The sequence below is a fragment of the Leuciscus leuciscus genome, assembly GCF_965113295.1.
Source record: "Leuciscus leuciscus genome assembly, chromosome: 11".
In the NCBI taxonomy this organism is placed as follows: Eukaryota; Metazoa; Chordata; class Actinopteri; order Cypriniformes; family Leuciscidae; genus Leuciscus; species Leuciscus leuciscus.
This window is the reverse complement of record NC_138735.1, coordinates 23,135,739-23,156,186: the sequence shown is the minus strand read 5'-3', so window position 1 is coordinate 23,156,186 and position 20,448 is coordinate 23,135,739. Positions and strand designations below refer to the sequence as shown.

General features: G+C 37.4%; 1 protein-coding gene across 9 annotated transcripts in view; it reads left to right on the top strand.

Annotated features, from left to right (window-relative positions):
- tnikb (TRAF2 and NCK interacting kinase b) overlaps positions 1–20,448 on the top strand; it is a 66,702-nt gene that overhangs the window by 22,337 nt on the left and 23,917 nt on the right. For 6 of the 9 annotated variants that reach the window (XM_082183372.1, XM_082183367.1, XM_082183364.1 and 3 more), the window contains exons 3-14: positions 7,125–7,181; positions 8,444–8,569; positions 10,787–10,897; positions 11,023–11,113; positions 12,881–13,011; positions 13,128–13,182; positions 14,473–14,551; positions 14,667–14,842; positions 15,848–15,914; positions 16,021–16,219; positions 17,212–17,328; positions 20,286–20,372. In XM_082183372.1, coding sequence (XP_082039498.1) covers positions 7,125–7,181; positions 8,444–8,569; positions 10,787–10,897; positions 11,023–11,113; positions 12,881–13,011; positions 13,128–13,182; positions 14,473–14,551; positions 14,667–14,842; positions 15,848–15,914; positions 16,021–16,219; positions 17,212–17,328; positions 20,286–20,372 — 1,296 coding nt within the window. Of the gene's footprint in view, positions 1–7,124; positions 7,182–8,443; positions 8,570–10,786; positions 10,898–11,022; positions 11,114–12,880; positions 13,012–13,127; positions 13,183–13,464; positions 13,749–14,439; positions 14,552–14,666; positions 14,843–15,847; positions 15,915–16,020; positions 16,220–17,211; positions 17,329–20,285; positions 20,373–20,448 lie in introns of those variants that run through there. The other 3 variants (XM_082183366.1, XM_082183370.1, XM_082183371.1) reach the window with 2 other exon arrangements.

The following is a 20,448-nucleotide window of genomic DNA, read 5'->3' as shown; positions in this document are numbered from 1 at the left end:
TGTTTGTCTGATAACCTTTTAAACATATACTTAACTGTCTGCAGACAATGAAATGATGTACATTGTGCGATGCAGTACAAATATTTTGAGTGTCCCTTGTTTTCCTATAAAGAACCACGATTGTCCCGCATTTTACTTTTCTGAAGTTGGCAACCCTACTCAGGTGTGCAGTTTATTTCTGACTAGTCAGTGGAGGCATTTATTTCATTTTAGTTAACTCAGGTGTGCTAAGTGCTCTAAAGAAAGGCTGAAGCCACTGTATAAAGTTCAGTTAATAAAGTTAAAGTTAATCTAGCGTTATTATTGCTGGTGCCCTGCCATGAACCCTGCCCCCACAGCAAACAGAACCGAACCGAACCGAACCGTGGCTCCAAAACCGTGATATGAACCGAACCGTGGCATTGGTGTATCGTTACACCCCTAATTTACAGTCTAGACAAGTCGATGCTAGTTGCCGAAAGTCAGAACCAGTCTGCAGATTTGAGTTGACTGATTTCACAGAACATTTCTGGGAAATAAAAAAAAAAAAAAAAAAAAAAAATCCTCAAGTTCCCAAAAATTCTGGAAAGTTTCTGGAAATTTTGCAACCCCTGTAAACACCCATAAGAAACACAACCAGTTAGGCTCAGGTGAACCAGAAACCTAGTTGTTCATAGGGCTGGGCATTGACACAAATTTCACTATTTGATTCGATTTCGAATCACAAGCTTGCGATTCGATTTCTATTAAATTTAAATCGATATCGATTAATTGGTCCTATCAGATACAGTACATTGTAAATTTCCTCAAGGAAATTTTTTTAAACTAATTTTGTAAACTATACAGGGAACCCCAGTTGGTATATCACTATAATATTAATGGTTAAAATGAACTGATTTGTAGACTATTTACATTTAAATTACACATAATATTTTTTTTTAAATAATGTTATAATTAAGTTTTTAATTACAATACTCTTTTTTTTTTTTTTTTTTTTTTTAATGGTGGCTGTCATAAAAACATGACAGATTTATTCAAACACATTAAATATTGAAGAACAGGTCAATTAAAAGTGCAATGAATATGAAATACAGTGCATATATTTAGCAAAATGCTACTCTCTAGAGTACATTTTTCTAGCTTACTAAAACGTTTTTGGACACTGGCTTTTCTGAGGTAAATGTAACATTACCTGACATTGTTTACAAGCTGTTATATTGACCTCCTTCTGCGGTTGAAACCCTAATAAAGCGATTACATGAGACACGTCACATGATATGGATTTCTGTGAGTTGTACTGTATCTTTCAACATACCTTCTGATGTTCATTCATGTTTATTTTTTGCTATAACTAGCAGTAAAGCGGAAGAGATGATCAGTTCACATGCACACCACGCTGCCACTTTTGACAGAATTTGAAAGCTGAGACGGTTTCAAAAAGCTTATTGTGATTTATGGGAGGCGCAAATTTTTTCATTCATCAACTGAAATCAGTAGGGATGCACAAATTTTCTTATTGGGCCGATAACAATAACATTAAAAATGAACATGTATCGGCCGATACCGATATGTTGGCCGCTATATTGTGCATCCCTAGAAATCAGCATAGACTGAAAGATGGATTCTTGAGGTTTAAGAATCGATATTCAAAATGAGAATCGATTTAAAATCGAGAAATCAATATTATTTTACCCAGCCTTAGTCATTCAGACAAACCACCGACTTGTTGATTTATGCACATCTCTAACTCAAAACATCTTAGCAACAACATACCAACTCCCTGGCAACCACCCACAACACCCTAGCATTATAGCAGCACATTTCTTTTATGTTAAAGTACCCAAACATCTGGTTTGACATTTTCAGTGGTGCCTTAGCATGTTCTTCTCACCCATGAATTATAAGATAAACACAGAGCTTATGGTTAAATAAGGAAGTTTCCACAATGAGGTTCTAAATAAAACACCAACTTCCTGCATTCCTTAAGTGACTGCAGGGCATGTGGTCTTTTGAAGCCTGTTCTCTGAATGGAAGATGAGTGAGGAGATTCTGGCCCCTCAAAAGCTCTCACAGAGACTTAGCTGAGAGGGTCATGCTAGGTCACATGTCTCAGGAACAAGAGGAGCTTGTAGAAAAGTGTGAAAATCACAAACCTCCTCCGCCTTCCAGGCCTGTTGCTAGGCTACGGAGAGGAAGTGGTGCGTTGTGCTTTTCTTTCTTTTTTTCGCACTGGCACCCTGTGTCTACCGTTAAGCGGTACAAACATACACCAGTCTTGCAGTGACAAATAACTTCCTGATCCTGATTGTACATTAATAATAATGGTTCCGTTTTCACAGCTTATACAATATATATGACTGTCATTGCCGTTGTTTGGCTTCCCTACCTTCCAGCAGACACCGTCTTAATTCTCATGATTGGATTGTTGAGTGTAGCCAATAGCAGCCGTGATGATGAAACCGCACAGCAATGTCTTCCTGACAACATTTTGCGTCTTCAGTTACAATGCATTACTACCGCAAGCTCTCCAATAGCCATTTGCAGTCATTTCAGATATAATAGGAACAGACCTCAGTATACATTTCAGCTGCCGGTCTAGATTAGATGGGTTCTGTGACCACACAGTGTGCTTATCTGTTTGGCTTCTAAAAGCATTTGCATCCATCACACTTAGGCTACAAAAAAAAAAAGAAGCTGCAAATGTGCATGACAAAACTAATCTTTTTAAGTATAAAACTTCCTAGGACTTTGTTGAAACTGTGTAATGCGGTACAGTGTATGGAAATACCCAGATTACCTCCTGTAGATTTACACTACAGTAGTGTTGCACGGTGTACCGATACTTCAAAAGTATCGCGATACTCGGAAATTAAAAACGTCACGATACCTAAATTTATCAGTATCGATACTTAAATTTTTTTTTTTGAAAAAACGCCTCCCTATGGACGTCTGTGTTTTTTACCTGACGCACGCAGCAAAGAACCTGCCGCTGTCAGTGTCATGTGACAAAACACTACAGCGAGATGGCTGCATGTGCGAGCACAAGTGGTCCACGACTCGTAGAAAAAGATGACGCGAGGAGTGACATATGGAAGTACGTTGCCTACCTTGCTCTGTTGCACGGTGCACCGATACTTCAAAAGTAAATAGGAAATGAAAAACGTCACGATTCCTTAATTTATTAGTATCATACTTCTAAGAATGACCACGTTCCAGATTTGTAAGGCCGGCGACACACTGTCTGCGTGTCGTGTCCGTTTTTATTTCGGCTCCCATGTTAACTGCCTGCGTGACACACGCGTCTGGGCGCAGCTCGAGACGCGCGGAAAACGCGTGTATGCTATAAATAGAACCGACGCCTATTTTTCACACGACACGCAAGCCTGTTGGAAGCGTTTCCAGGCAAAATAGAATAGGAAAAGATGTTTCTATGTCATTTTGACACGAATACATATTAATAAATGACATTTTGATGTTTGAAAGTTTTGACATAAATACAATATAAATGTAATTTAAAAAAATATAATCGATTTTCAAATATTGCACCTCTCAATACAGAACGAATTATTCTGTAGCCTATTGTTGTCTTTGCTGCTATATATTTATGTTTAACATGAAGTATAGGCCTTCCACAACTCTCTCCCCACATGTCAAATATATCACCAATGAGGCTTATCATATGTTACCAATATTAAACATTGTTTAATATAATCGCTGTTCATATTTCTTTTCAAAGTTCAGAATCAAGATAAAGCTCTTATGTTTCTTATGATAAATGAGATAATGCTGCTAAATTTATCTTTTTTTTTTTTCTTGAATGTCATTGCTCTAATTTATTTTTTATATTTCATATTTCATATTTTGTTCAAATGTTTAATATATCTGCTGTTCATATGTTCATTTATTAGTGTGTTATATGATTAGAATGTTGTCCCGGTTTTAAAATAAAGCACAGCAGTGATATTTGAGAGTGTTTCTCCCTTTTCAGGAAAAGTATCGAAAAAGTATCGAAATCGCAATACTTGACTTGGTATCGGTATCGAAACAATAATTTTGGTATCGTGACAACACTACACTACAGTAGAGTGCACTCCATGATGTATAGCACTCGACTTAATCATGATTTCCATTTTTAACTTCTCTTTCTTTACTCATTACTTTTACTTTAATTTAATAAGATCTTACCTGAAAAGTTGTGTGTCCACTAGGGGCATAACAAAACACTCATGTCACAATTCGATACAAATCGCGATACTGAACTCACGATACGATTCTATTTTAAGATAAAATAAAGAGAGAGATTTATTATTATTATTATTATTAAAGTAATTTTATTATTATCAAGAATATTACCCGCAAATATAGTTGGTTGGATTGGTATTTGCCACCCTCCCCCTCTTCTCCACTGTGATTGGACGGCTGGGTAAAAAAAATAAGAAAAAAAGTGTCCTTTGGTGGACACAAGGCTTGAGTTTTTATTATATGTACATTTTAATCTTTTAATATATATAAAAAAACTGTCAAAGTGTAAGACTTTTGCATAAAACTACAAAATCGTATTTATCAAAATAACCATATTTATTTTCCAAATGTAACATGAAATGTAATGTCGTCATGTAACAACAGTTTGAAACGGTTTTCGTTGCATACTGTTTTGCATTTTGTTTCTAAAAATAGTGGACACTATACGGCATATATGTTAATGCAGTATGTTAATATTCCATTCTGAACATACTGTACTTGTTTGTATCACTAATATTGCATGGTCGGCACATTTGTGCCTGGCTTTATTATGGCTTATGGCGGTGGAGGACAGTCTTATCTTACACGTCGGGGCTCCAGAACTTTTCAGTTAATCTCTGTCAGGATGCCAGATGGTTTTTCCAGTTAGCAGTCGGCCATGTGAATCTTCTCATCAGGAGAGACGTGGAGCTGTAGAGCTCAAATCCATCACACATGCACCCATTCAACATGTCCACACATCTGATTCACTAATATGCCAGCATAATTTATTACGATTAGTCCGGTTGTATTATTATGATGATTGGCACATGTGTTCTGTCACAGATGTATTAAAATTAGCCAACATTTTTGTCCAGTCAGCATGTCTTTCCAGTTCAAAAGCTTCACCCCTTCCAAGCCATATCTTTTTATTTCAACAGAAGAATCACTCTCATGTTGTCCTAAACCTGTATGAGTTAGAGTAAAGGATGACAGAATTTTCATTTTTGGGTGAACTATCCCTTTAAGACACATAGCATGGTAAGCACCACTGACCCACTGGGGGTTGTACAGTAGAAACCTTTACAGAATCGAATGATGTTACTCTTATCTGCATGACCAAAAATACGGAGTATTTTAAGTTGTTTCCGCTGTTATCAGGAAAAATTGCAAATGATTCCGCCGGTGCCTCCATGTCATGCAGTAAAGCGTGCTATACATTATCTTCCACTCTGCACAAACACTTGGAAATGTGCCTAATAATAGTACACATTTATCTAGGTTAACGTTAGAGCGAGCAACCATGTAAAGTTGCTACTTACATGTTTCAAATGATAAGCCATATATTTGAGGTCGATTTCCTGCTCGACATACTGTAATTACCACCACAAGGACCGGCTAAAATTTTGGTCGAGTACGCATCCCATATACTGTGTTTTCAGAGTGTCTCAGTACTAAATGCCACTTCTCACAAACTCCGGCTTTGCGAGCACTGAGTTTAACAGGGCGAAGTGTGCTAGGTTCGCTTTTTTTACATTCACATTTGCATAATTTCATAGGGATGTTTACAGCATTTAATTTTTATTACACCATTGAAATATTAACTTAAAATCTCAGGGGGTACTTCAAGTAAATGTTTAACGTCTAAGAAATTTGGCTGTAAAAAAATTTGGGAACCCCTGTTTTAGAGAGAAGTGTGGCTGATATATAAGATATTACACTTTTTGATTTAATGTTAGTAGATAACACATGCTGCAGTTAAATTTAGGTTTATTTTGTGTAATATTTACTAAACTAGAATTGAATTTGAACTTGAAGAAATAAACCTAAATAAACAGATTTATTATACTACTAAGTCTCGATTCTGACACTTATCGGTCGATGCCAATAATTTAAAAATGTTAAATTTCAGACGTGATGATATATCTGTCGACAACTAGAAAAAATGGAATTATTAGACGCTCAAATTGGGATCAAGTAAAGACATATTCAAACTCAGTGCACATCACGCCATGGCTCCTACGAGTGTCTGTGTTTGATCAAATGTCGAAAGTTCCCTACACAGCGATCATCTTATTTTTATATAGCCATGGGGTTTGTCTGGGTTTCTCCACTCAGTAGAGGTTGAAGTTGTTAATGAGCACTGATGAGACTTGTATGACGCTCTCTCCTCATGTGCTTATTTCTGTTTCCCACCTTTTTTCACTCCTTCCCTCCTTCTCTCGCTAAAACAACTCCTCTGCTCAGAATCAAAGCGGTGGGAGTGTGTTGGGTGAGGAGATGAAGTGTGCATAATTCATTCTGAAGAGCGCACACTGGGTGATTCTGCCGTTCAGATGAATTCACTTCTGCTCAGATCTGCTGCGGTATCTCCTGCTATTGTCCCGAAACTCAGGACCTGCTGTGCGTGCAGATGATCTGTGTCCGCGGTGTCTGTTTCCCTCATTCTGGTTATGAAATGAAATTGAGCTCAGGGGAAGTGAGGAACTTAACAGGTAAACAGGAGGGAATTGGGGGAGACCCGGGACAGTGATTTCCATTTCCACATTCCTTCAGTTCCTCCATAACAGCGCAACGGTCCAACTTGCATAACGCTTTTGGAGGTTCATCCAATCCAAACAGAGTTGTCATCTGGTGGCATTCTAACACACACACACACACACATTCACAAACATAAAATGGTTCAGCCAAGAGCCCGAGATCATTCACACAGGTTTTTGGGTCTGTTTCAATCATTTTAGGAAGTGAGAGTTGTTTTTTTTCTTTCTCTATTACGTAAAAGGATGGTGCCTGCCAGAGAGGCTTACGTCAACCTATTCTTCTGCCACAGATAGATCTCATTACCACACGTTCAATAATGCTGGCATGATGTTAGTATGATACTCGTAAATTATATTTCCTCTCTCCTTTCTTTCTCTCTTCAGGGACGCCATGTCAAGACGGGCCAGCTCGCTGCTATCAAGGTCATGGATGTCACAGGGGTAAGAGTGCAAGCGGTGCCATGACAGTTTCAGTTTGACTTTTACACTTTCACACTTGCCTTTTGTGCATGATGTCATTCAAACACACACAAACATGAATGGGTCATTCTCAGTGACATTTGTACCTCTTTATTAAGTCATTTGAAATTACAAAAACAAAGTACCGGGACTTTAACCACCATAGACGTTGAAGGACCAACATAGGGACACATATCATTCCCTCAATATTCAGATTATTGGTCAATCATGGGATTTTCAAATGCATCAAGCATATTGGAATATTTTAATTGTAAAGATTTTTTTTAATTTCATTAAAAGCTCAATATTTTATTAATGTTATTATTATTATTAAGTCTCTTATACTCACTAAGGCTGCATTTATTTGCTTATATATATTTTTATATCTAAAAAATATAAAAAAGTATATTTTTATATGTAATTTATTTCTGTGATGTCAAAGCTGAATTTTCAGCATCATTACTCCAGTCCTCAGTGTCACATGATCCTTTAGAAATCATCCTAATATGCTGATTTAGTGCTCAAGAAACGTCTTTATTATCATTCATTTTTCTGGAAACGGTTACATTTTTCCCTGGATTCTGTGATGAATGTAAAAAAGTTCAAAAGAATAGAATTTATTTGAAACCAAAATCTTTTGTTACATTACAGTATTAATTTCTTTTGAAAAAAATTCACTGACCCAAAACTTTTGAACAGTAGTGTGCATTAAAATATGAATAAAAACGATATTAACATATATTCAAATATTACCTTTTTTATATTTTTCATTCTATAACCCATTACACTGATATTCTGAAGTTTTTTATGTTAAAATACTATTAATATAATAATGTGTAATATACAGAGATAACTATAAGTAAGCCATTTGTAGGTTGATTCTGTCAAGCATTGTCAAACCATTGCTTTGTCTGAGAATTCCAACCAGCCGGCATAGCAACAGACTCAACCAATGGGATGAGTTTGGGGCGGGGCTTTCTGTTTGGATGGTGAATGACACACTGTTTGAGGAAACCTGTTGGAAAACAATCATTTTATCCACAATTTAGTTGTTGCTTGTGGCACAGAAATGACACGCTTCGCCTTGAAAAATAACAGTAATATAAATGATGTACTTTTACTGTTAATTATATGCAGTAGTACATCACACTGTAGAACACAAATGGGGCTATTTCCTGACAATGACTTGCACACAGACCAAGATGCATGATATTTGCATAAGTGTTGTCTGTTTTATTTGACAGGATGAGGAGGAGGAGATCAAAGCTGAGATCAACATGCTGAAAAAATACTCCCACCACCGCAACATCGCCACCTACTATGGTGCCTTCGTCAAGAAGAACCCACCTGGCATGGATGACCAGCTCTGGGTCAGTCTTCACCAGTAGTAGGCGAAAAGAATCAGGGTTATTTAGTGTGTGATTGTTTCATTGTTTTTGTATGTAGTACAATACAGTGTTAGAGAGGTAGATGGCTAAATGTAGTGATGTTAACTACATTTTTATAATAATAATAAAAGAACAAACTTTTATTTTCATTTTCAGTAGTGTGTCAGTAGTTTAGGTGTTTTCAAGACCATGTAGATTTGTCATTCAGAGGTAGCATGACAAAAAAATATATATATATTTTTTGCTATTTTTACCTTTTAGATAGGATAATATAGTGAAGACAGGAAGTGAAGTGTGAGAGAACTACTTGTCGAAGCACTGCCCACAAAGCTATCGACCTAAGTAACAGAAAAGTAATCCTGAAATAAGACCACAAATGTGCATTAAACACTTGAAGCTAAAGCCTCAAAATACCTTCCTCAACCCTGGTAACAGTTACCGAATTCTCACTCAGAAACGCAGTGTTCACACTCTGTACAGAGGTGCCGAGGCCTTGTTGTTTTTACCATTGAATGCAGACTGCCAGCCTCATTTCCTTTGTGGTGAGCTTTGTCGTTCTTTTTGCCCAGCAACATAAAAATAAGTGCGACATTGAAGACATTTATTTGCACAAGAGCCTCTGTCAGCACAACCAGCCTTCATTGGGGGTCTTTGCAAGAAGGATTTCCCTTAGAGACAAAAACAGTGTTGCCAACTCAGCAGTCGTGACTTTGGAGAGTCCCAGAGGCCAAACATATTTAGGCCATCTGAAAGGCTGGCTCAAGAGAGCATTCAAAACCAATCGGTGTTTCAGAAATAACATCATATTCTGCTCATGAATTACATTTATTGACTTTTATTGTGCCCCAGGGGCCCCTAATGAGAACAGGGCTCTTTTTATGAATGTCTTGGGAGAAAATGTAAAGGCAAAGAAGTAAAAACACAACTTGGTTTAGAAGTTTGTATGCCACTGCCACTTACTAAAACTCTATATTAAAGTAGGGCTAAAGAGGAAAAAAGAAACTGCTTGGCTTGACTTTTTTTATTTTACTGTGTCAAATCTTTTTCTCTGTACACAGTTTTGAAATTCCCCTTTTTTAACCACTAATACTTTTTTTATTGTACCCTTCTATCTTGGCGTTTAAACTGAAGTGGGAAAATGAAGTTACCCTGGGACAGTTGTGTCACTTATAGACCTAGTTTCCGCTAAAAAGCGTGAATTTGTGAGTGTGAGTGTTGAATGTGGCGTCTAGGTAAAACACTGGTTCTGCCACTTGTGTTCTGCTGTAGCTAAAAAAAAACAGAGAACTTTATAGCTCAAATTTATTATAACTTTTTATTTCTTTAAATTTTTGTTCCTCAAATCATCTATGGTATTTGACACCCTTGATTTGTCCTCAAATTTAATTTCAGAGGATATTAAATAATATTATGTAAAGACAGGAAAAGATAACAGTTGAATCCCAGAGAGAGAGAGAGAGAGAATTAGCCAGTATTTCAACATCAGTTCCTGGTCACATCTACCCTGGTAAACCAGAGTTCTCGCGAGAGCACAAGTTGAATTTGCTCAACGAGTTACTCTGGTGTCAATCAATGGAGCTCATTAAATATGCCCCTCGATCTGAGCTGCACCAATCACATCGGGTTATCTGATATAGGCGGGCCAGAGGCGAGCTAAACAGATGGCGACAGCGCTGTGACGTCGAAGTCATCAGTAAACATTGCAAGGTGCCTATGGATAAATAGCAGTGGTTTGAAACGGCTTTGGCCGCTACAATGAACGAGTTAGACTTGGCTTTTTCCCAAAAGAGGAACAGAAGACGGCGCTCGAATCGTTCCTTTGCAAGAAGGGTGTTTTTGCTGTTTTGCCGACCAGAAGAGTCTAATCTACCAGTTAGCTCCGCTGGTAGCTAAGCGTATGGGGTTTATTGTTGTGATTGGTCGTAGTGTTATCCAATTGCGTGCTGTGAGATTTTCAAATGCATGCTTGGTGCCGCCCCTCGAGCTGGCCGATTTTCATTGATCGACACCAGACCATTAATCTTTTAGATTTAGGTCTGGATTTCCAGGCTAGTTCACATCACACATGACCTCTAAATGGAAATAATGCTTTTAAATTTATTACAAAGTCTGTATGTGTGGCAGCGCCTTAGCATTTTTTTATCATTCTTGTGGCTTATTAGGTTTTATCCTAATTTTGTTGGGGTGCTGTGTCTCTAGTTGGTGATGGAGTTTTGTGGCGCCGGTTCAGTAACGGACCTGATAAAAAACACCAAAGGGAACTCTCTAAAGGAGGAGTGGACTGCCTACATTTGCAGAGAGATCCTCAGGGTGAGTGTGTGTGTGTGTATTCTGGACCACTAGAAAACTTATTAGCTTCCAGATATGTTATTTCTGATGGGTCCCTCATTTGATCTTCTCCTGTTAAATTTAACCTCTTCATCTGGTTTTGATAGGGTCTGACCCACTTGCATCAGCATAAAGTCATCCATCGTGATATCAAAGGTCAAAACGTTTTGCTCACAGAAAATGCGGAAGTCAAACTTGGTGAGTTCACACCCCTGACAGCTGTAACACAAAAACACAATGTACATTCTGCACTATAATACTAAGCACTATGTATTCTACCATCTAGTTTATAAATGTTAGAAGGTTATTCTGTCATTCAACATCGCAGTCTGATAGCCACTCCCCCTCTGCTACAAATAGAAAGCTAGGAAAATGAAGTGTCCAACATTCCACACTTCGTTTTTCGTTAAATAAGTGCGTCATCTGGGTATTTAAATTGTACCTTTTCTTTTTGGAATTTACAGTGTGAACATACTACTCGCACTATTTATACAAAAAAAATGGCTCGACACCTAATGTTGAGGTTTAACTTAGGAAAAGCAGCAATTAGGGATGCACCGATACGAAGATTTTGGTCGATAACCGATAATTCTTTATATTTGAAAGCCGATAACCGATATATTTGCAGATAAATCTAATCCAAATTTTTATATAATTTTTGAGAGCCTGATTACAAAAACAAAATTCCCATTAAAAGGAATGTCTCAAGCACACAATTATAATGTTTCTAATTATAATTGTATGTAGCCTATATGACAGACTGGCGCTGCACTTAAGTGTATTTTCCTTTTTGAAGTGATTTTAACCATATTTCAAGCTATTTAAAACCATCATGCATCTGAAGTTTCTCAGCTGAAGGAAATAATTCATTATTTATCGGCTTTAATATATCGGCCAAATGTTGTTATCGGGCCGATAACTTTAACATAAAAATGTATATATATCGGCCGATACTGACATGGTGGCCGATATATTGTGCATCCCTAGTAGGAACAATGCTAACTAAACTAAATTTGATCTTGCAATAGCTTACAAATGAGATAAAAGCATTAATCAAACATAGTTCATTTAAATGAGAAACTATATTCATCAAAAACTTCAACAAAAAGTTTTGGGTCAATAAGATTTTGGTTTTTGAAAGAAATCTCTTATGCTCACCAAGGCTGCATTTATTTGATAAAAAATACAGTAGATATTTTAATGTGAAATATTATTACAATTTAAAATAACTATTTTCTATTGTAATATATTTTAAAATGTGATGATTTCCTTTTTATGGCAATGCTGAATTTTCAGCATCATTACTCCAGTCTTCATTGTCACATGATCCTTCAGAAATCATTCAGAAATCATTCTAAGGCTGATTTGGTTCTCTAGAAACATTTCATAGTTCAGAAGAACAGCATTTATTTGAAATAATTAAAACAATGTAAAAGCCTTTGTATCTTTTGATCAATTCAATGCATCCTTGCTGAATAATTTCTTTAAAAAAAAAAATCTTACTGACACCAAACTTTTGAACGGTAGTGTATGTTTTCAGTTTGATTTCACATAATTTAAGGTCCTTGTGTTTGTGCCAGATAAATACTACACTGTTGTTGTTTTTTTTAATTAAATGAACTGATAAGTTAACAAGATAGTACCCCTTTAAATAACTTTGAGTGAGTAATGAGAAGCTCGTAACTCCCTCAGTGTTAGTTTGTGTATGCGTGTTTTTGTGTTGAGGAACCTGTGACCCTCCTCTGGAGTTATTAGGGCTTGTCATTGAGTTGTTTGAGTTTGGGAGACAGTTCAGGATGGTTGCTATGACAACGCTGCCTGCGGTGAGGAGGGAAGAGTGGCACAGAGGCAGATGGCAGAATGCACTTCATCAAAGACCTCTCTGCTCGTTACTGCACGCAGACACATTAAGGCCAAATCTTCCCGGTGTGTCTGTGTGTGTGTTTGTGATTGCGTGTTTTACAGTTGATTTTGGTGTGAGTGCACAGTTGGACCGCACCGTCGGTAGGAGGAACACTTTTATTGGCACACCATATTGGATGGCTCCCGAGGTCATAGCCTGTGATGAGAATCCAGACGCCACATATGACTTCAAGGTATTTCAAGCGATTCTTAATTACGCTGTCACTTTCTTCTCACTGAACCTGATTGCTTTAGTGTGAGGGTCTTGTTTGGCTTAAGGCACAAATCCTAACACACCTTTTTGTTTCAGAGTGATCTGTGGTCGTTGGGAATTACGGCTATTGAAATGGCAGAAGGAGCCCCTCGTAAGTCTAACACAATGCAATATGATGTTAAAGTACCCCTATTATGATATTGTTTTGGGGTCTCCTACAATAGGTTTACATGCATCCAAGGTCAAAAAACTATTTGATTTTCTCATAATATATATTGCAGCATCACTTCTTTTCTCACAGTGTCTGAAACAGTTCAATTTAGGATTCAGTCTCTCAGAGAGCCTGCTCTGCTCTGATTGGTCAGATGGCCCAGTCTGTTGTGATTGGTCACCATTACCATATCTGAATTTCATAAACGTTTGCAGGCAGCCAATGAAGACCATAGATGGCCGTTATGCAAATTTGTTACAAACCTATTAGGTTCGAGTAGGAAGTAAGGAATTACTGACGACTCATTTCAGGAATCGGTTCTTTCTTTTGGGAGACAATTACTCCATTTAGTGCTCACATTGACCTTTGAAACCTTGCAAAACTTTTACATTCATGAACAGCTATATTACACACTACATGAAAGGTAATATCTGGTAAAGTATAATAGGGGCACTTTAAACACATGATGGGTGTATTTTCTATGAAATTTAATATGAACACAGTGACTACGTTTACATGCAGCCAATAACCCGTTCAAAACCGGGATATATGCAATAACCCGGTCGCGCACGGCCATGTAAACACCGGCAAAAACCCGGATATGCTCATATCCCTGTTTTTAAAAACCCGGATATGATCCCTGGGGTACCCCTTTTCTAACCCGAATATTTGGTCATGTAAACGCGTATCGGCATACCCCCATCAAAAGGAACATTGATTTGTGTTCTGCGCATGTTCTATTCGCAAGGAATCTTGGTCTTTTGAGGAGAGACGGCGCATACAAAAACCTGCGTGCAGTATACCGGAAGTAAACAAGAAGTAGAGGTAAACATGGCGAGACGCAGCACAGCACCACACTTTTGGAGCGAGGAGGAAAGCGCAAACAAAGGCGATCGCTATCTGCCCCGAACTATTCATTATCCGCGTTCTGCTGCTGTTGTTGTTGTCTTTGGATACAGGGAGAAGAATCGGAAATGACGCATATTGCGTCTTAAGGTTGTCCGTACGTCCAGACGCTAACCGTGCATCGCCGTTTACATCGGGATATTGCCAATTGATTACAAATTCCATGTATACAGGAGTAACTCTCTCTGCTCACGCATGTAAACGGGTTGTTCCGAATGTTTCAGAAACCCAAATAGTGACCTTAACCCGACCATAACCCGAATTTTAACAGCTTGTAAACATAGTCAGTGATTGCTAAATGCTCACACCTGTCTGTTTCCTCAGCGCTGTGCGATATGCATCCCATGCGTGCGCTTTTCCTCATACCCAGAAACCCAGCTCCCCGACTCAAGTCCAAGAAGTGGTGAGTCAGGAACCCCACGTCATTTTGAATATACACTTCAAGTTTACACCTGATGATAATAAAAAGGCCTGAGTGTCAAAACGGAGGAAACTCAACTGTTTGTCATTCTATGTAGGTCTAAAAAGTTCCAGTCATTCATTGAAAGCTGTTTAGTGAAGAATCACAATCAGAGACCAAGCACTGAACAGCTCATGAAACATCCCTTCATCAAAGACCTCCCCAACGAGAGACAGGTCCGAATTCAGCTCAAAGACCACATTGACCGGACCAAAAAGAAGAGAGGAGAGAGGGGTGAGTGTACTTTGTTTCTGTTTAGGCTAGGTTGAATAATATAGATTGAATTGATTTGAATCAATCTTCATTTTTATGAACCGATATTGATTCTTAAATCTCAAGCTCAATCTTTTGCATGAACGGAACCATTAGCACAACACCCTACCAATAATTGCAACTGTGTTACTTTTGAGATGATTTGAAAAGTCTCAGCTTTCAAATTCTGTCAATTTGATCTTGAATTTCAAACAATATATCTCTTTTTGGAGTTCTTTAATGTGGCATGACAGATCGCTGTAGCGCCTCAGGCATGTGAATCATCTCTTCCTCTTTAATAGTTATAGCAAGAAATAAACATGAATGAACATCAGAAGGTATGTTGAAAGATACAGAACAACTTACTCAAATGTGTTGTGTCTCGTGTAATTAGTCCGTCAGAGTTTCAACTGTGGAAAGACATCACTAAAACGGCTTCCGTGTCCATAGCTAGATAAGGAGCATTTTGCTAAATATATGCACTGTTATATGTTCTTTATATTTCTTACCTGTAAGTGACTATGCTGTATATAAATGATGTATGTTTGAATAAATCTGTCAGGAAATTTCAGCGTTTCAACATTTAAATGTTTATAAAAAAAATATATATATATATATATATAAATATATATATATATATATATATATATATATATATATATATATATATATATATATATATTTCTAAAAGTTTATATAAAAACTGCCTTGATGCAATTTTCTAACTTATTATATTTATTTATTTTATTATTGTTTATAATACAAATTTTTTTTTATTATTATTATTATTATGAGAGTGACCACTATTAAAAAACAACTTTTTTGTCAACCTTTTTTGTTTCATTTGCTAATTTTTGAATATGGATATTTTAGGATATGTGACAATTTCTTTTACAACATGAATCGTCCTTTAATTTTAAAAGTTGTATTCCTAAAAACCTTCAACTTACAATGCTGTGTTTTTTGTCTTTTTTTTTTTTTTTTCAGACGAGACGGAATACGAGTACAGTGGAAGTGAAGAGGAGGAGGAAGAGCGAGACATAGGAGAGCCGAGGTACATAGACCTTTTACGCTCACCCACACACACACACAAAGTATATGTGGGTATAGTGGAGATGTGATTTACTTAACGTCTTGATTATTTAATGTCTTCCTTACAGCTCCATCATAAACATACCTGGTGAGTCGACCCTGAGGCGGGACTTCCTGCGTCTGCAGTTGGCCAATAAGGAGCGCTCCGAAGCCCTGAGAAGACAACAGCTAGAACAGCAGCAGAACGAGGAACACAAGCGCCAACTACTGGCCGAGAGACAGAAACGCATTGAGGAACAAAAGGAGCAGAGGAGGAGACTAGAGGAGGTAAGAGGAGAGGGACGAGAAATACAGTTTAATTACTGTGGGTTGCAGACATGTTTCGAAAATCTTCAGCATTAGAGTCATATTAGATTTATTCTATTTTATTCTCTTCCAAAAACATCCTTAACTTGTGGTTCTCAACTGGTTTTGCTGTAGGCCCCTTATTATACATTTATTATTAAGTTATGACCCAACATAATAATATCAACATTAATAACATCATAAGCAATATGCAAAATGATTAACAACAACAACAGCAGACATGGATCAAACATGTCATTAGTATTCATCATATTTCCAGGTGACAGAAGAACAATAACAAAATATATGGGAAGCTTTTACTTCTGCTATCCTGTATGATTATGTACTTAATTGCATTTTATTATTTGCATTTAGCATTGTTGTTCCTTGCAACCATATCGGAACAAACAGACAATATGATTTGCTATCGTTCTTGTCACATTCAGACACACACTTCCTGTACTCTATTTTGTGTGTGTGTGTGTGTAATGGCTCATGAGATGACTTTTTAATGTCCCTGGGAGACACTGAGCTATGATCAGTCCACAAGAAGGTTACCCAACATATTGGGAATTCTTCAAACGGGAGACAAAGAAAAACTAAGCTCATTGAGCCAGTAGAGATATTCCCGAGTTATGTGATGTAGGGTTTTCTCAGTAGGGGAGCGAGCAGAGAACCTGTAGGGATGAATCAGGTGGCTCGGCTGGGCGTCAACCTCTCATTCAGCACATCTATCTCCCGCTGGTCCACTGTCAGGTCGCCTCTTTTCAGCACAGCCCCTGTCAGCAGCCCCTGCTGGGGAAAGACCATTCAGCATGGCTGTCTGCTCCAAATGCATTGTCTTTTACACCGCCACCTAGTGGTAAAAGGATCTGCATATGCTAGTGTGAATCAGGGCCAAAAATTGGACTGCACTGAGATTTATTTATAGGAATGGGAGGTTAATTAATGAGGGCTTGTTTATAATCGCACAGCAACAGCGACGAGAGAGAGAGCTTCGAAAACAGCAAGAGAGAGAGCAAAGGAGGCGCTATGAAGAGATGGAGCAGCTCCGCAGAGATGAGGAGAGGAGACATGCTGAGAGAGAGCAGGTACATATGTACACACATCCACAATCATTTATGGCTTATTGTGGTTGACTAATATTTTTTGGCTGCTTTTATTAATAGTAAAGTAGAAAGAGGGAAAGAAATGATTTGGAGAATTATTTCAGGACTGAAAATGTACAATTGTTCAGACTGTTATATATATAGGTCTATCACTACAATCTAACCCATAATCCGCTTTGCGAAAAGAGATAGGGCCGCAAAGCCGAGAACTGACAACTGCACGCATGTGAACAGGAAGAGAAGAAATGAAGTGATGTGGCGGCTTCACACACTCACACTCCATATGCTGACAAACTCCCAATGATTTACCACTACTGAGATGGAGACAAGATGTACTTTCTGTTAAAAAATGCCACATGTATATGACGGATACCAGTTAGTATTAAAGTGTCCATTAACTGATATTTTATTTTATGCTTTTTTTTCAGCATTTTCTCCTCTGAAACGTTCTAAAATAATGGTTCTCAACTGGTTTTGTTCAGGCCCCAGATTTGAATTAAACCAGATTAAATATAAATATTAAGTTGTTATACCCTACACAGAACCAAAGTTGTTTATCAGAAAATGTCTTTAAAAATATTCAAATTGATTAATATGATCATGTACAATATGCAACATTTTATGCAAATATGCTGAATAACTGATATTCAGAACCAGTTTTTGCCTTTCGACGTTTGTTTGCAGTGATAACCAAATAATCATTGAAATGCATTTTATAAAAACACAAAATTGATGAATGAAAGAAAAAAAACAATTAGAACAATGTTTCATAAGTGAAAATGATTTTTGATCTGTCTCTCCATGTAAACACATACACGCATTACTGCTAGGAATACGTGAGGGCATAAAGCAGACGTGCATGAAGACAGCATATGTATCCATGCACTGTTTTTAAAACCCTCTGTTAATCAAATGTAATTCGACATGCACTTTGTTCTCAACTGTAACCATCCACTCAGATATTCATATCAGACTCTCACATGCCTAAGTCCCTTATTTAAAGCATTCTCTCCAGTCTATGACTCACTTCCTTCTGGAAGGGAAATGTTCTGCTGGATGGCAAGCATATTTTAAGCACTCACCCACCCTTTCAAATGCAGTCGGGCCACTTGAGCCCTGTTCAGTAGTGAATGAGGATGTCTCAAGGGCCGTGAGTGTGAGTATGTGTAGAGACAAATAAGAATGACTGAGCTATTAATAACAGTGAAGATTCACCATCTCTCACTCATGCCAAAATCTTATTAATAACAGTGAAGATTCAGCAGCTTTCACTCATGGCAAAAGTTATTAATGACAGTGAATATTCACCAGCTCTGACTCATGTCAAAAGTTTAGCGGTTTAAGAGATTTAGCAATTCTGAAACATAATTTTAATTGGACACGCCCCTTTCCCCAAAACTCCACCCTTCAAAGATACTGTTAAAACCACTGTAATGAGAGATGGAGCTGGAGAGCAACAGCTGTTAATGAAGCTGATCTCACTGTTGGCTTGTGGATTGTTAGCATATGGACTGCCTTGTGAATTTGCAAAATGGTTAAAACTTACAAAAAAACATTGTTTATGAGCCTCAGAGACAGTTGTGATATTTCGGTACACCTAATTCAGTAATATCTGTGAAACAATAGATATTTTCTTAGTGTCTTTCCATAAAAAATGCTTCCAGTGCCTTTAAAGCAACAAAGCAGAGCATTTTCTTTGCTGTCGTAAAGCATTTCATCGTTTCATTACTAATAACAGTGAAAATGTCCTCCACAACGCCTCAGTCTAGGCACATATGATCTATATTTTTAATCTTTTAATAAAGAATAAGCCATCCTTTCAAAAATGAATGTGTCTTGCATAATGAGCCTTTCTTTTAACACCTTTTTCTCGCCATATACCTTTAAAGTCTTTCTGCTGGGGTTTTCTGTCAGAGCACACTGCCATAAACCTGTTTTGCTCTATAATACTGTAATTTAATATGTACACTGCTGTTCAAAAGTTTGGGGTCTGTAGAGTTTTTGAGTTTTTACATGTTTTTGAAACCTCTCTAATCCTCAAAGCTGCATTTATTGATAAAAAAATACAGTAAAAACAGTACTATTGTGAAAAGTTTTCTATTTTAAATATATTTAAATGCCATTTATTCTGGCACATGTCACATGATCCTTTAGAAATCATTTCAAGAAACATTTTTTATCAAACTGTTGAAAACCGTTTTTGCTGTTTAATATTTTTGTGGAAACTGTGAGAAACTTTCAGTATTCTTTGATTTATAGAAAGTTCAAAAGAACATCATTTATTTGAAATTGAAATCTTTGTAGCATTATAAAAGTATTTTGTCACTTTTGATCAATTTAATGCAGCCTTGCTGATTAAAGGTATTAACTTACTTCAGAAAACATTTTTGAACTGTAAATGTATGTTATCACTATACAGATCTATCACTTGCAGTACATAAAATATAGTCTAAATCTAAAAATGATTGTAACTTGGTATTATTAGAAGTGATATTCCCAATGACATCCCATGGCATCTTCATCCATTATGAGCCCACTGTCTAGAAGACAGCTTACAGATACTCACTTTTTTTTGTCATTTTAACAGAAGTGGGTTTAATCCAAAGCAACGTTTTCTTTGGTGCAACATACCCCTGGAGCTGTCTGGGGTTAATTGCCCTGCTCCGGGAAATTGGGATCAGGGTACGAAGTAACTCCCTAGTGCATGAATGGCTCATTCCATGGTTTGAACCAATGACCTCTAGCTAGTGAGCTCATCACACACAAGGTCACATGGGATCTATGCAGGGCAGCGAGTTATTATCAGGGTTTCTTACCTTCTGATTTGCTTGATTAATCTTTCATTGTTTCACTTAAACTTAAACTCTTTGAAGGCCCTGTCATCTCTTTTTCATCTTTCTTTCTCGCTCTCGTTCTGACGTGCTGCGCTATGGGGTTAGGAATATATCCGTCGGCAGTTAGAAGAAGAGCAAAGGCAGCTGGAGATTCTTCAACAGCAGCTTCTCCAAGAACAAGCTCTTCTGCTGGTAAACATTTCCACTATCACCTTTAAAGTACTTGCACTTCCTTTCTTTTCATCTTCTGCACTTATGGCATCTGTCG